Genomic DNA, 14,771 nt, shown 5'->3' with positions numbered 1-14,771 from the left:
AACGCAATTGGGTTGGTCAAAGTACGCGTTATTAACAGATACCGACAGCTGAAAACCTTTAGCAAATGCAAATGTTGATACTTCATAAGCGTTAATAACAGCTTTAATTAGCAGCGTGATTAGTTGACAATATCACGTGATGTTATCAATGTATTGATAAAAGGTCAAAATATTCAACACTGTTATGTAAGTTCTGATGACCTTATTTAAGGCGTCGGTTTTCTAACTTTTTTTTACTTTATCGGCGTGGGTTCGCCATTGTGTCAATTTTCTATCGGTTTCACGTACTGTGTTTTTGTTGTAACAGTTTCAAATAAAATTTATTGTTTTTGAAACTATCGAAAACTCTCCGTGGGTAGTTTTGTCGGTTCGTTCCATCCGAAAACTAGTTTACTTTGAAAAACAAACATGACGCGCAGTGATCTAACACGTGTGTTGCAATACTGTTTAGTTAAAAATGGCAAAAGGCCATCTGCGGTATTGTTTTGAAGAAATTGTTGCTGAAACTATGCACAAAACTATGCATTTGCTACTATAAGCAACACATCTTAATCAGGTTTCCAAATCGCCAAAACCCTTAAAAGCAAAAATGAAACTGGTTTGGTATCAACACATTGGAAATGTTGAATAAAGGTTGTTGGCGCTAAACACTAACAACACTTCAAAAACATTACTTGAAAATGTGTTGCCATATTGCTCAATATTATTGTTTTAAATATATTCTAAGACACTAAGTGTACAAACGTGACGTCATCAACGAAAGTAGGCCCTTTTGAATACGTCATATTAAAGACAAAAACGAGAGGAAACCGACTCTTTTTATTGCGATGTGTATTCTTTGATTAGCGATATGTTTTGGTAAATGCATTTCGGAAAAGCAAGGATCTAGTTTCCATGTTTGTCTTCATTTTAGATGGGCTTTTGTGGTCCTAGAAAACTGCTGACGCTACTTTCCTTACTCGTTAAAACATCAAGTATGATCTCCTAAAGAAGCGCCCTGCGGGCAACGTCGAACAATTATGGAATACTTGGAAATTATCTAAGGACGCCCTCGCACTAGCTCCGTTTATTTATAGGTTTCCTAATCGCTGCGCATTTCCATGGGATGTAAAATTTCCAACTGGTCGATAGCTCTTTCATTTTCCGCGGCTAAGTAATTACAGATTTTAACACCCCCGATATTTTCACTCCGAGAAATATGCAAAAAAGTAATTTCGGAATTAGTGTAAATCGCGGCTCTACCGGGAGACCGCTTTTAATCGGTAGGGTTGCAAGTTTTAGTCCAAGATCAATGTCCATGTTATTTTAAGAGAATCCGGATTTTAAACACGTGTGAAGAAATCATAAAAATGCTTGATTCTCGCTCGGTCTCTATTGATTGGCATTTGGAGTACAGACGGATTCTAATAAAAGAAAAAAAGAAGACATATAAAAAAGATAATCTCAACTTCCATAAATAGACTGTAATCACTGATTGACGTTTTTTAGAATCTGGTGAGCGAGAACGGATATAAATGAAAATCTTCCCCTTTTGTCGGCGACCGAAGTGATATAGAGGCTATATTTAGGATATCTTCTTAGCAACGTCTGTTGTGACAAGACATAAAAAAATGTTTACATTAACCGAAAATAGCAGTTGAAAGATCATAAAAGGTGACAGTTGACCAGTCTAGTCTTGTCAGTTTAGGAATCACGTGACTTAAAGGGGTTCTCATAATATCTTAGATGCGCATGTATTTAAATGATGCAATCCTTGGCGAAAACCTCAACTTGACAACATTTTGTAGAACGATGCAATGCTGAAATTTTGGCCAAGAGTATTTCAAAGTGTAGAAGCAGAAAATAGCAAAGTCGTTTAAAGGCTTCGAAATATGTTCATATCTTTCGGTCATGAAATGCAATTTAGACATCGACAGAAACACCAATGCTATGACACTACCTCGACTTTGGTTACTAACGTGCATCACTGGTACTGTAATAGTAACGCATAGTTCAAAACAGTTCGTCTGAAATGTTCAATTTACATCTTATTTCATTAACGTAATTGTTATGTGAGGTATTTAATAAACCTGTGTTTAGTTCTAGTGTTTTCCTGTATCTTCTTGCCGTGGTGCCCACACAGACATGCCTGCATCAGTGCGTCTTCTTTATCTTTTTTCTTCATGATTTAATGATAGCTCAGACGCTCTGGAACACAGCAGATTTGCTTGATGGGTTGGAGTGCTTTGACGTCATCTTTTAATATTTGATTAACACTAGATCACATTATCAATGGAAGTGATTACAGAAATATGAATTACCGCAACATTGAATAGAGCTTTATATGGGTAATAAGATTTATATGGTAGAAACGAGGTAGAATATCAGTGATTTTCTATAGAAAATGGTAACAATTTATTTATTATATTATTATGTATTTTCACGAACCATTTTTACATTTAAAATCAGTGGCTTGCTTTTGTTTCATTGGCAGAGATGCTTTTTTTCACTGTGATATGTAGCTGAAAAGGAAATTCTAAGTTTAATTTAGTACACTTGTAAAAAAAAAATGGAGGACTTTAGCCATTTTCCTTCGAAACTAGCCTCGGATGTATATGGACGATAAACAATTTCAGAACTTTCTTCCAAGACTTATTTGTTTTATTAGTGTCAGTTGTAATATGAAGCATATACTTGGTGTTTGCATTTTTTTAGTGTGTCAATAACAATCGAGGGTTTTTCAAATTTTCTGTTTATTCATTTCAAGATCGATTCTAACAAATGCACCAAAAACAGTTTCATAGAGTATATTTCAGCCAAGGCTTACGTGTGTCAGTTGTAAAAGGAAGCATACTATGATTTCATTTTTCTGTGGGCCAATGTAAATCGAGCATTTTTCACTGTTTTTGTTCATTAATTTTACTTTTAATGTTCATTATTGTTACGCTTAATGTTCTTTATTTTAACGCTTAATGCTCATTATGCTGACGTTTTATGTTCATTAATTTAACGTAGATCAATTTTGAGTAATGCACCAAAATAGTAGTTTCAAAATATATTTCAGCCAGTCTATTTTTGCATCAAACCTTATCTTGTGTCAACAGTAAAAGCTAACATTTATTTTTTTAAGTGACACTCTAATTAAAATCAATACATAGTTACATACACATGTATAAAAAACTTAAATTATGACTGATAAACCTTTAACTACGTCCTAAATAATGCATGTATGGAATTAAATAGCTGAAAACGCACAAATATTAAATCAATGGTGGGTCCTAAAAGATTTACAGTGACCAAGTATCGTCTCATAAGGCAGAAATGTTGTGTTTTATGCACCTTTCTTCCAATTTGAACACGGTTTCATTAAAAACAAACATTGTTTTCGATATTTATTAATCTTTTTTGGTAAATTATAACTATTGTATTAGTTGTAGAACATCTTATTTGGGAGTTAGAGTGCTTCTGTTATGTTTAAAAAATTTCTTAGATCGGCAGAGAAATGGTTTTGGTTTGGACAATGTGGTGCATTTGTTAAGAACATTATACTAAGAGTGCTTCTGTTATGTTTAAAAAAATTCTTAGATCGGCAGAGAAATGGTTTTGGTTTGGACAATGTGGTGCATTTGTTAAGAACATTATACTAAGAGTGCTTCTGTTATGTTTAAAAAATTTCTTAGATCGGCAGAGAAATGGTTTTGGTTTGGACAATGTGGTGCATTTGTTAAGAACATTATACTAAGAGTGCTTCTGTTATGTTTTTAATCTTTCTTAGATCGGCAGAGAAATGGTTTTGGTTTGGACAATGTGGTGCATTTGTTAAGAACATTATACTAAGAGTGCTTCTGTTATGTTTAAAAAATTTCTTAGATCGGCAGAGAAATGGTTTTGGTTTGGACAATGTGGTGCATTTGTTAAGAACATTATACCCATTAGTGTGGTGAATCTGTAGAAGTTTGAGTCGTCACGGGTTCATTGTAAAGTCAGTAAATATCACACAGTTTGTACGACTTCATGAGCTTAAATTGCACAAATTGCTTGAGCATACTTCCAGTAATATGCCCGTTAGTGTCGGCCAAAATAACATCGCATAAAATGTGCGAAATTATACAGAAGGGTCATATTTAGCCACAGTTCAGAAACAGACCCGATGCCATTTGCTGACAAGATAATTTTCTGGGATTTTTTTTCTCTATGTCGTCTGCAAACAAGAGAGCTATCTGCTGCGTAAACGCACGCGATATACATGGAACCCAACTTCTCAATGTCTCGTTGCGTATCGATCTCAGAGAACTATCTTATACCCAAGGGATTCCCATATTGAATAAACCGCAAATTAAAGCCAGCTCAGTCGATATTTTGCAAGAAAGCCAGGCAGGAATTGGCTTCCAATACACCGTGTACGCTTATGCGGGATCTCTTGGAATGACCTAGTTTTCACGTGGAAATCTCAATGGGCCAATTTTCCATTGATGCTACAAGATGGAAGGAATTCTCTGTAAACAAATAGTTCCCCTAGTTTTGGTCGATGCTATGTGACGCCTTGGTGATTAATTTAGTAGGTTTGTCAATTATTGCTCAAGATGTTTCGTCATTGCGAAAGTTCTCTGGCACAGTACTTGTAATTGGAATCCATTTATTTCCAGTTTACGAGCTTGGCCTTGTGGTCTACATTCGTTGTAGTACTCGTTAGGTTAAGGGGAAATAAATTGACCCAAAAAGCACTATTTTCTTAATTACTGAATATTTGGCGTCTTTAGGCGCTTTGTCTTAAATGTGAGTCGTGGGGAGTTGAGATCAGTGGTTCTAATACCGGAAACAGAAAGTGATACGCGACAAGCATATATATATTAAAGTTAACATGACGTCATCGGGACTTATGATGTCATAGTTTACAGGGACTAAAGATATTATCTTGACGGCAATTTGATAAAAATATTAGCCTTATTTTTGCGCAATTTTGATTGGGGAATGTAGGTATTATTTGAAACGCCCATCTATAAAAACTAAATCATTATTTTTTAATATTATGCATGAAAATCAAAACAAAAAAAATCAACATTTTACTCGAAAACTATGTTCTGGGTCAATGTTTTTATCATTTGGACGTTTTTTGAAGTGTCTAGCTTTATAGGTGGAGGACACTTTAAAGGGACTCGCTCATGTTTTAAAAAATACACTTTTTATGATTGACTAAAGTGTGGCAAATTTTTGGAGTGTTAAAACTAAGATACTGACGGCTGGAAACCTTCAACAAGTGTTGCTTTATATGCTATATTATTGTCTTTTAAGTCAGCGATTCTGAATAGGAATAGTAACGAGATTCAAAAACAGGCTTAAAGGTTATATCATCTCTAGGCTCATGTATCAGTCCTTGTGGGCGAGTTATTTTCGTGTCAATTTTCTAATTATTTCTTGGCTTTTCTTGCGTGGGTTCACTCCCCACTTCAACCAGTTTTTTTTTCAAACTTTAATTGTTTGTTTGTTTGTTTTTTCAGCAAATTTTGTATCATGGAGTAAAATAATTATAATATAAATGGTTTAAGATGCATAACTGATAATAAAACCCCCAAAAACAAGAGCTAGTCCTTTTAAGGTGGAAACAATCTGAAGGTTTGAGTTATTTTGTCAATATAGTGTATCTATAGGTGAGCGATAGTTGTAGGTGAAAGAATGTGTAAGGTGGGTGGAGGATATCTGTGGGTGGAAGGGATTATGTCGTTGGAAGAGTTTAGCAGGTGGAAGATTATTTGTCAATAGAAGATAATTGTAGGCGAAATGTATTTTAGAAGTATATATTTAAAAGGTGGGATATTTTATGTACAATTTAGATGGAAGAAAGTTTTGTAAGTGTTGTCAGGTGATTGGCTTGCCTTTCTATCCACATAAGTTTTCCTTCATAATCACCTATTATACTAAATTGTTCAGCAACCAGCCTGTAAGTGGACTTTTTATAAATCGTTTGGTGTATACGTGCCTTAAATCAGCACGTGTGTATGGATTAAAACAGCATGTGTTTATGGATTTTTATCGGCACGTGGTTATGGATTTTAATTGGCACGTGGTTATAGATTTTTATCGGCACGTGTGTATGGATTTTTATCAGCACGTGTGTATGGATAGTTAAAAATAACCTCTTAGAAGCCGTTAAGCCGATTTGCATGGCGGTAACTAATGACTCAAATACACTGAAACTATTTTCTTTGCACGCATATTTCCGCCTAACCACGCTATATTTGTCCTCATTTGCAAAATAATCCACGCGTTTGTTCGAACCTTGTTATGTTCAGTTTATGATTTAAGAGACATTCTCCAGACACGTAGATATTAGAATTCCTTGTGGAAAAGACAATAATAAAACCTAACTAGTCTTACAGAAATAGCAACGGTATATCGTAAGTCAATGTCCGTTTTCAGATTCTGCGCTAAATGTATACAACTAATGGTCATTCGAGTTCAATGTTTATGATTGTTTAATGCTTGCTTACAGAAATAGCTGTATGAAGTTCAATAAACCACACCTCCTGCTGACCATGATAACCTTAAACAAAATAAGCAAATACTAGTATAGGGCGTAAAAATAAATGTTTGTTTTCACTACCCTACCGACCCAAATTGTTCCTCCAGACACTAAAGTTTTATATGCCGTAGTTTGGATTTGGTGTTCGTAATTTCTTTGAATATATGTGCAGTTTTGGAGTGAACATGTTAAAATTTAACCATTTTTTATTTAAAATTTCTACAACAGTGCTATGAAATAAATGTTTCTTTCCAGTACCCGATCGATCTAAACTTTTTTCCCGACCCTAGAGTTTTTTTATGCCGTAGTAGAAATTTTACGTAAATTCTTAAAAAAAATCGGAATGAAAATGTTGACACTTGATTATTTTATGTTTAAAATTTTCTACAACCGTGATTTATCCTGATATAGGTCTGTTTGATACAGAATACTGGTTCTCGATAAAAAAACAAAAAACAAATATGACTACCTACCTACTACCTACATATTCTATTTTTTGAGTTGTTAGAGGAAACAAAGAACATGGCCTAATTGAGCAAATATAATAGTTCATGGTATGCCATGTACGTCAGCCAATTATAATGATTGTCAGTGCTCTTTGCGGTACATATGTTTATCCATGAAATGTTATATATCAGTTTCATACGTACTCAACTAGCATCTAAGGTATATTGGTGTTTGCGAGTACGTCGGCTGATGCCTCTTTGTCGATTCAGTTGCATATATGTTGATCAAAAGGAGCTGTCTGGTGAATCATTACTTATTTATATTGATATATCGCCATGGATATTAGATGTACCCATTTTGAGGGTTACGCATTGAGAAGGAACTGAGCACACAGAAATGACGGCCATATAGAGTTATTTCCCTTTGTTATTATCCCCTCCATCCCCATCCCCACCCCTTCCCACCCCCACACACTAAAGGCCCTCATTTTGAGAAAATATCTTAATTTTTACTTTCCTATACTTTCAGTCGCAGCCTAAAGATCGGTCCGTCCGTCTGCGTGTCATGCCCGAACAGAGCAACGACTACAGGGTGGTCGTTTTTGGCGCCGGCGGGGTCGGCAAGAGTTCCCTCGTGCTCCGTTTCGTCAGGGGCACCTTCCGGGAATCGTACATCCCCACGATAGAGGACACTTACCGACAAGTGATCAGTTGTAATAAACAAGTTTGTACGTTGCAAATTACAGATACAACCGGAAGTCATCAGTTTCCCGCCATGCAACGGTTGTCAATCTCAAAAGGCCACGCCTTCATTTTGGTTTACTCAATAACAAGCAGACAGTCCTTAGAGGAGTTGAAACCAATCTTTGAAGAGATTAATGAAATTAAAGGGCCGGATATGGAAGGGATTCCTACCATGTTGGTGGGTAATAAATGTGACGAGCTTTGTCGAGAGGTTACCACTGCAGAGGGCGCTGCACTATCAAAGCAATGGAAGTGTGCGCATCTTGAGACTTCCGCTAAAACGAACTATAACGTAAAAGAGTTGTTCCAAGAACTGCTACAATTAGAAAAGCGTCGGACAATGAGTTTACAGTTGGAAACAAAAAAGACTCGCTCACAAAAGCGGAAGGAGAAACTGAAGGGAAAGTGTTCAATAATGTGAGATTCGTGGGTTGTTATTGGACGTTAATGTAAGGCGTTACAGTGATATTTTATCATATTTTGGGCACAAAAGTGCTCGTCTGCACCGATTCCGATACTCTTTCAACTCGCGGAGTTTTCTCTATGGTCCTTTACAATAACCGGATGTTCGGTGACCACAAGCCGCCATTTTGGTTTCGGATAGACTGTTTCGGATAATGACCTCTTAAGCCGCCATTCGGTTTCGGATACACTTTTTCGGATATTCTTGCAATAATTGTTGATGCAAGTTTTTCAAAGGCCGTCCCATACATTAGTTTGAATCTCGGATTGCAGTTGTGGACCTGCTAATTTGGACGTGTAGTTATTATACTAATGAAATGTATTCTTAGTACGAACCAATTGTTGCTTTAGTTGAAAGCGAACATTTTCTGTTGCTAGAGTCATCAAAGTGCATATATTTATTGTTTTGATTTAATCGTGTACTTTCACTAGAATTGTATTATAAAACAGTAAAAACAAGGCTTTTTAGGTTCTTTTATTAGTACATTGTCGATCAAAGAGGGGTAACTCTTGCACCGTTTTAAGGCATCCGGAACACCTCGGCCGTTTTAGGTATATCAGCAGAAGTAGTCCGTAAAATTGTAAATACTGTTATTCATTAAATGCAGTGTTTTACGTGAATTTATATAACCAAGTTAAATTGATTGCAACTGAAATGTATTATTGCATATTAGATAATTAAGGTTCCCACGAGTAAATTCATTAAGTATAACTGTTAAATTGAAATTACTACGCGATCTTCTTGTTGCGTAGTCAAATGTAAAACGTTCTAAAACTGTAAACCATCCATATACATCCGAAATAGTTTTGATGGAAAATGGCCGAGTATTTCCGAATGGTTTAAAGGATTTGACAACTGAACGCACATTTCTCCGATCTCCTACGCAGTATTCCCCCTTAGACAAGTATATGATGTAATTCTCTTGACGAAGGCTTTTAAATTTCTTAACTGGTGTCAGTAATTTAAAAGTCTTGTCATTGAACAAATCTGTTAATCAACAGAGGGATTATTAGTGTGAGGAATCACGTGACTTGAAGGGGTTCTCACATAGGTCAGCACGGGTCACAAACAAAACAGAATGTAAACAAAAAAGTAAGTGACTATTTCGTAATATCATCTACACGTGTGACACATTGCTTGTATTGCTTATAGTTTGATGATGCAATCCTTGGCCAAAATTTCAGCAATGCATCGTTCTACAAAATTCTGTCAAGTTGAAATTTTGGCCAAGGATTGCATCGTTAAAATACAAACAAATCTAAAGTATTTCACACGTGTAGAAGAAGAAAATAGAATAGTCATTTCTAGGCTAAGAAATATTTTCATATGTTTTCTGTCAAAAAAGTTGTTTTGGAATTAACGTCGCTTACTTATTTGTTTACATCGGTTGTGGCCCGTTGTGACCCATGTGAGAACCCCTTTAAGTCACGTGATCCTTCATCTTGATTATGTACCAGCTTGTTTTTTATACTCCATGATTACTTTAAACATTCGACCATTTAATTGACCACTGAATGGACAGTTCGTTAATAAATAATGTCACATGGTTTTTATAATCCGATGGAATACGTTGACCACCTCCGACAAACAACCTCCAACGAGTGAAAAGCTGGAGCATTTCCTCTCCTTTCTTTGTCTAATACATGTATTATTTTCCAATCTCCTACGAAGTGATCTCCCCTCACACTCAAAATAGATCTCTGCCACCATGAGCTAGACTCGCTTGTTTTCAGTTCTTTAAAATGTATAAATGTTTTTTCTCTTTCTTTTTCTGGATAGTTTTAGTCAGATTTCACTAATTCAATGTGCATTGAAGTTAAAATACAAAATGAATGGTTAAGATTAAATATTATTTACAATCTTTAACGATATAGTAGAAAAGTAGCTATGGTCACGTGATTTGCATGGTGGCAGTGATTACTGTACTTTAAGGAAAGTAACACTGCGCGGAGTTTGTTTGTTATTGTGCAGAGTGAAAAAAAAACGTTCAGCGACGTTTCTTGTTGTTGTTTTTTGTTGATCGCGTTAAAGGGACTCGCTCATGTTTAGCAACATACGCTTTTTATACCGAAATACAGTTTGGCAAATCATTAGGGGTGTGATAACTAAGATACTGACAGCTGGAACCCTTCAGCAAATGTTGATATTTGCCCAAATATCGTCTTTGAAGGCCACAATTGTGAATACTAACGGGATTCAGTGATTAGTTGTAAGGTGATTAGTGAGTTGACATTATCACGTGATGTTATCAATGTATCATTAAAAGGTCAAAATATCAATCGACAGTTGTATACAACCTTGTAGCCTAGTAGTTAAGACGGCGGTTTTCAACTTTTTTCTTGACTTGACCGGCGTGCTTGAGCAACCCACTAAAACTAAAAAAAATGATACTACAGTTGTATTATTTTCTGCAATTTCAATATCGAAGAGTAAAATAATTAGGATTTAAGTGTTTTCAGATGAATTACTATGAAAAAAAGTGTCCAAAACATAAGCGAGTCCCTTGAAAACTACATATGTATATTAAACTATACTTATGAACTTTTACTTTTCTAAGCCTTGCATAATGTTTTTGGCTTATAGCAAATAATTGTTATGTCTATGTTTCTATATCTCGAATAAAATGATGCTGATAGAATAGTTTATATGTTGTATTCATTTCAACATCGTGCAATCGTAAAAACTCGGCCATCTCCGGCAAGCTTCGGGATGGCTCTCGTAAATAGGATTCAAAGTATACAAATATGTGATGAGGCCGGCGGCGATTAACTCACTTATCATTACGCTAAGTAGAAACATTTGATAACATAAACATTTAACTGAATTGATTGATTTTGAGTCATGTCTTAAAGCTGCTCTCACAGATATACCATTTTTACAACTTTTTTTATTTTTTGTCATTGAAAGAGCAAATTTATGTGTACATATCTGCAAACCAATGATATAAGGTTGCTGACAAAAAATCAGATCGCAGATTTTAATATTTCCGTTCGAAAAATTATGTTTTTTACTAACGGTTAAAGAAAAATCCATATCATATCAAGTTTTTAATTCATATATTAAAATCTGCGATCTAAATTTTTGTCAGCAGTCTTGTATAACCGGTTTCCATGGATTTTGGCAAATATTGGCTCGTTTCAAGACAAAAAATAAAAAAAAGTTGTCAAAATGTTCAATCTGTGAGAGTGCAGCTTTAATTGCGCTTTGTAGAAACATTTGATAGAGTAAACCATTTACTGAATTAAATTATTTTGATTCGTGTCTTAATAACGCTTTAGAGAACCTTGAAAAAAGGTTCAAATTAAAAGAACAGCAGGCGGATACTCTTCTCCCACTGGCACCGGATTTTCATACTCAATCATTTTTTTTAAAAATCAAAAAAAATAATAATTCCAAACTAAAAATTATAACACCAAAATTGTGAAAAACTATAGTTTTTTTTTTTTTTTGAAATATGCGCTTTGTATGTATACTCATATTTTTTCACAATTTTGGTATTATAATTTTCAGTTTGAAATTAAAAAAAAATTATTTGAGTTTGAAAATCCGGTGCCAGTGTCTTCTCACTAAAACATAGAGTAGGTCATTTGACGATTGAAAACACTTACATTACATCATATACTACTAAATAAATTTCCAATGGATTCTATAGACAATTGACCAATTTGTACGCGAAATAACACTGATTTCTCGTGCTTCACTACTTCCAACACCATATACGGGGAGAAAGTTCCACGTGTGTACTTAACATTTAACAGCGATTGAAAAAAGTAACCATTTTTTATATAGTCGAACGTAACCTCTGTGTAATTCGATAAAGTGACCAAATCCGATGTAGGAGTACCAACAAAGCGGTGAAATTTTGTAAGCAAATAAAAGTAGATCAATTAAAGTAGTGCCAGCATGTTCAGCCTGTTTTTGAAATTACAAACCACTCAGTTTCAAAACGTATAAATATGGAAAGTAGCCAATGGTCTGTGATGGTATAACCATGCTTTGATCCATAGTTAGGTGTCTATTAAAAGAAATAAGGCATGTTACAATGGGAAGGCACTTCCGAATTGGTGTAATTTGCCCTCGTGGCTTGTCGTATGGTGGAGATGACCGAGGTGTTCCGATTGTGGTAGCACAAGAGAATGACATCAATCGCTAAACCAAGAGGCATAACTCGAGTAAACAGGAAAACCGGATTTTTACAAATGTTCATTCTGTCATTGATAACATGTAGATCAGTTGTAAGCTATTATCATTCTATATAAAGTACACCTCAACTACCATTAACCAAACTCGTGTTTTTGTAAAACGCATTTTTTTGTATGACGAAATACAGTGTGGCAAATCATTAGGAGTATTTAAACTAACATACTGTAACCCTTCAGCAAATGTTGATATTTGCTCAAATATCGTCTTTGAATATCACCATTTTCATAAGCGTTGACAATGCTAATAGTCACTTATTTTACGGCTTTGTGTTTGTGTGAATGGTTGATTAGCATTATAATGTGATGTTATCAATGTATTGTTAAGATATCAAAATATGACTTGTTAAATGTAGTATTGGCATAATCGTTTTAATATAACGTTAAAACGTGAATTAACGTATCAACTATCAAGTGATAACATTTTCCCCGCGTTATGATATCGTCAAATGATCAACTGTTTCCGGTTACGGTCGGGTCGTTCTATTTACAGACTGGGTGAGAAATAATTACTGTAAGTTTTCTTAAACGAAATTAAACTTGCATTTGTTTGGCAATTCTGGACAGAAATGATTAAATATAAGTCACGAATTGCGTGATTGATGTCTAACGGGGATATGAACGCCGCTAGGCTGGTTAAAGTACACGTAGTCCTCCGGACTCCACACACCTTCACCAGCCCATAATGAGATCAATCACGTAATTCTTTTCCTTAAAGAACTGTTTCAAAGGGAACCGCGACAGTCAGAAACAGGCCTAATACTTAAGATTTAAAATGGACAGATTTTCTCTCCTACCACAGAGTGTAAGCATCTTCAATGACCACTCGTGTAAGACAGGTTCATCCCAACCATAGCGTAGGGTGTTTTGCAGAAATAAGGTTTCGGCAAAATACCTTGCGCGATTGTTGGTATGAACATTTCTCCAACCTCAGAAAAGTAGATCCAAAAATTTGGCCATGCTGAAAATCCTTATCTTGCCCACGGGCAAAGATAAAACAACTACCCGTATGGAACTTCTTTTTTATTGTCATCACACAATCACCTCCCTTGTTGAAGACCGTCGTCTGTAGCATCATGGAAACCTTGTCTTGTTACAATATTTAAAATTCAAATTAATCATTTCTCGCTTCCAATGGCCCAAAAAAAGGTTTTCACGCTGCATCAAGGAATAATGCTGCACTCTCCTCAGAACTATTTAATGAACGATTTGACTATTTACATAAGCTGAATCACGCGCGCGCATATCCATGACAACCACGAATTATCACATATCTATATGCAAATTATTTTCACCACGCACAAAAGAGTTCAAGCGAAAAAAACAACAACATTTTAACTTAATTCTGTTTTACTAAGGTGAGAGAAAGGCATCTACCTGGTCGTGTAAGATATGATCACTCCAACCCTCGCACAGGGTGTTCTGCGGAAACTCGCTTACCTTACGCTCGGGTTGCGATGACCCCATCTTACAATCTCGGCTATGGAAGATAATTATAATCTTACATGAGCGGCCATGGTAAATGCTTTTTCTGCTGATCTAAATAGTTCAAATTGTGTCTTCAAGTCGTGAATTTGATTGAAAGTTTGGTAAGTTTCAAGTTTTAGACATATGACTCGGTTCTTTAGGCCCTAAATATATTTTTGCAAACAAAAAGGGCGCTTTAGAGATAAGAAGCGGTGATATAAAACTTTATTTGGTAATTCATTAGATAGCTTTATCATTAACACCAGAAGTAATACTTGTTTTAGTAGATCTAGTATTATGTATTTCATGTTAAACTTTCTGTGATATAACTTATTAGAACTCTAAATATCATGCAAATACAATATGTGATATATCTTATATTGATGTCAAATGTACTGTTATTGACGTAATGCACGAATAAAACTACTACTACTTACTACTACTACTATATAACGCACATACCTTTACTTGACGTAAGCCTTAATACACAAGTTAAAGTGACACTCTTATTCAAAATTAATACATACACATATATAACAAACATAAATTTTGACTAATAAACCTTTAACTACTTCCTAGATAAAGCATTTACGAAAAATATTAATTACTGATAACAAGATTATAACCGTGCATTTAATAGCAGAAAGTGCAAAAAATATTAAATGGTTGGTGAATGCTAGAAGATTTACTGTGGCATTCTATTGTCTCATAGGGTAGAAATACAGTTTCTTATGCTCATTTCTTTCTAATTAAACTCGGTTTCCTTCATAAAACCAATTGTTTTCGACATAATATTCATCCTTTTGGTAATATCAAAACAATATTATTAATTCTGGTAAATCTCATATATTTACACCTCAACTTCCATTCCTTAAATGAACTGCCTTTCGCCAATTGCGTTCATCAATCGATGAACGCAACATCTTCGGATATGTTCGGATTGTAATTCATTG

General features: G+C 35.0%; 1 protein-coding gene across 12 annotated transcripts in view; it reads left to right on the top strand.

Moving 5' to 3' along the window:
• The window catches only part of LOC128213016 (GTP-binding protein Di-Ras2-like), a 169,521-nt gene extending 158,729 nt beyond the window's left edge, over window positions 1-10,792 (top strand). For all 12 annotated transcript variants that reach the window (XM_052918481.1, XM_052918476.1, XM_052918480.1 and 9 more), the window contains one exon: window positions 7,475-10,792. In XM_052918481.1, the coding sequence (XP_052774441.1) occupies window positions 7,475-8,110 (636 nt within the window). In that variant the 3' untranslated portion in view covers window positions 8,111-10,792. The remainder of the gene's footprint in view (window positions 1-7,474) is intronic.
• Window positions 10,793-14,771: the final 3,979 nt, after the last annotated feature.

The sequence above is a fragment of the Mya arenaria genome, chromosome 13 (genome assembly GCF_026914265.1).
Source record: "Mya arenaria isolate MELC-2E11 chromosome 13, ASM2691426v1".
NCBI lineage: Eukaryota > Metazoa > Mollusca > Bivalvia > Myida > Myidae > Mya > Mya arenaria.
This window is presented reverse-complemented; position numbering and strand designations above follow the sequence as displayed.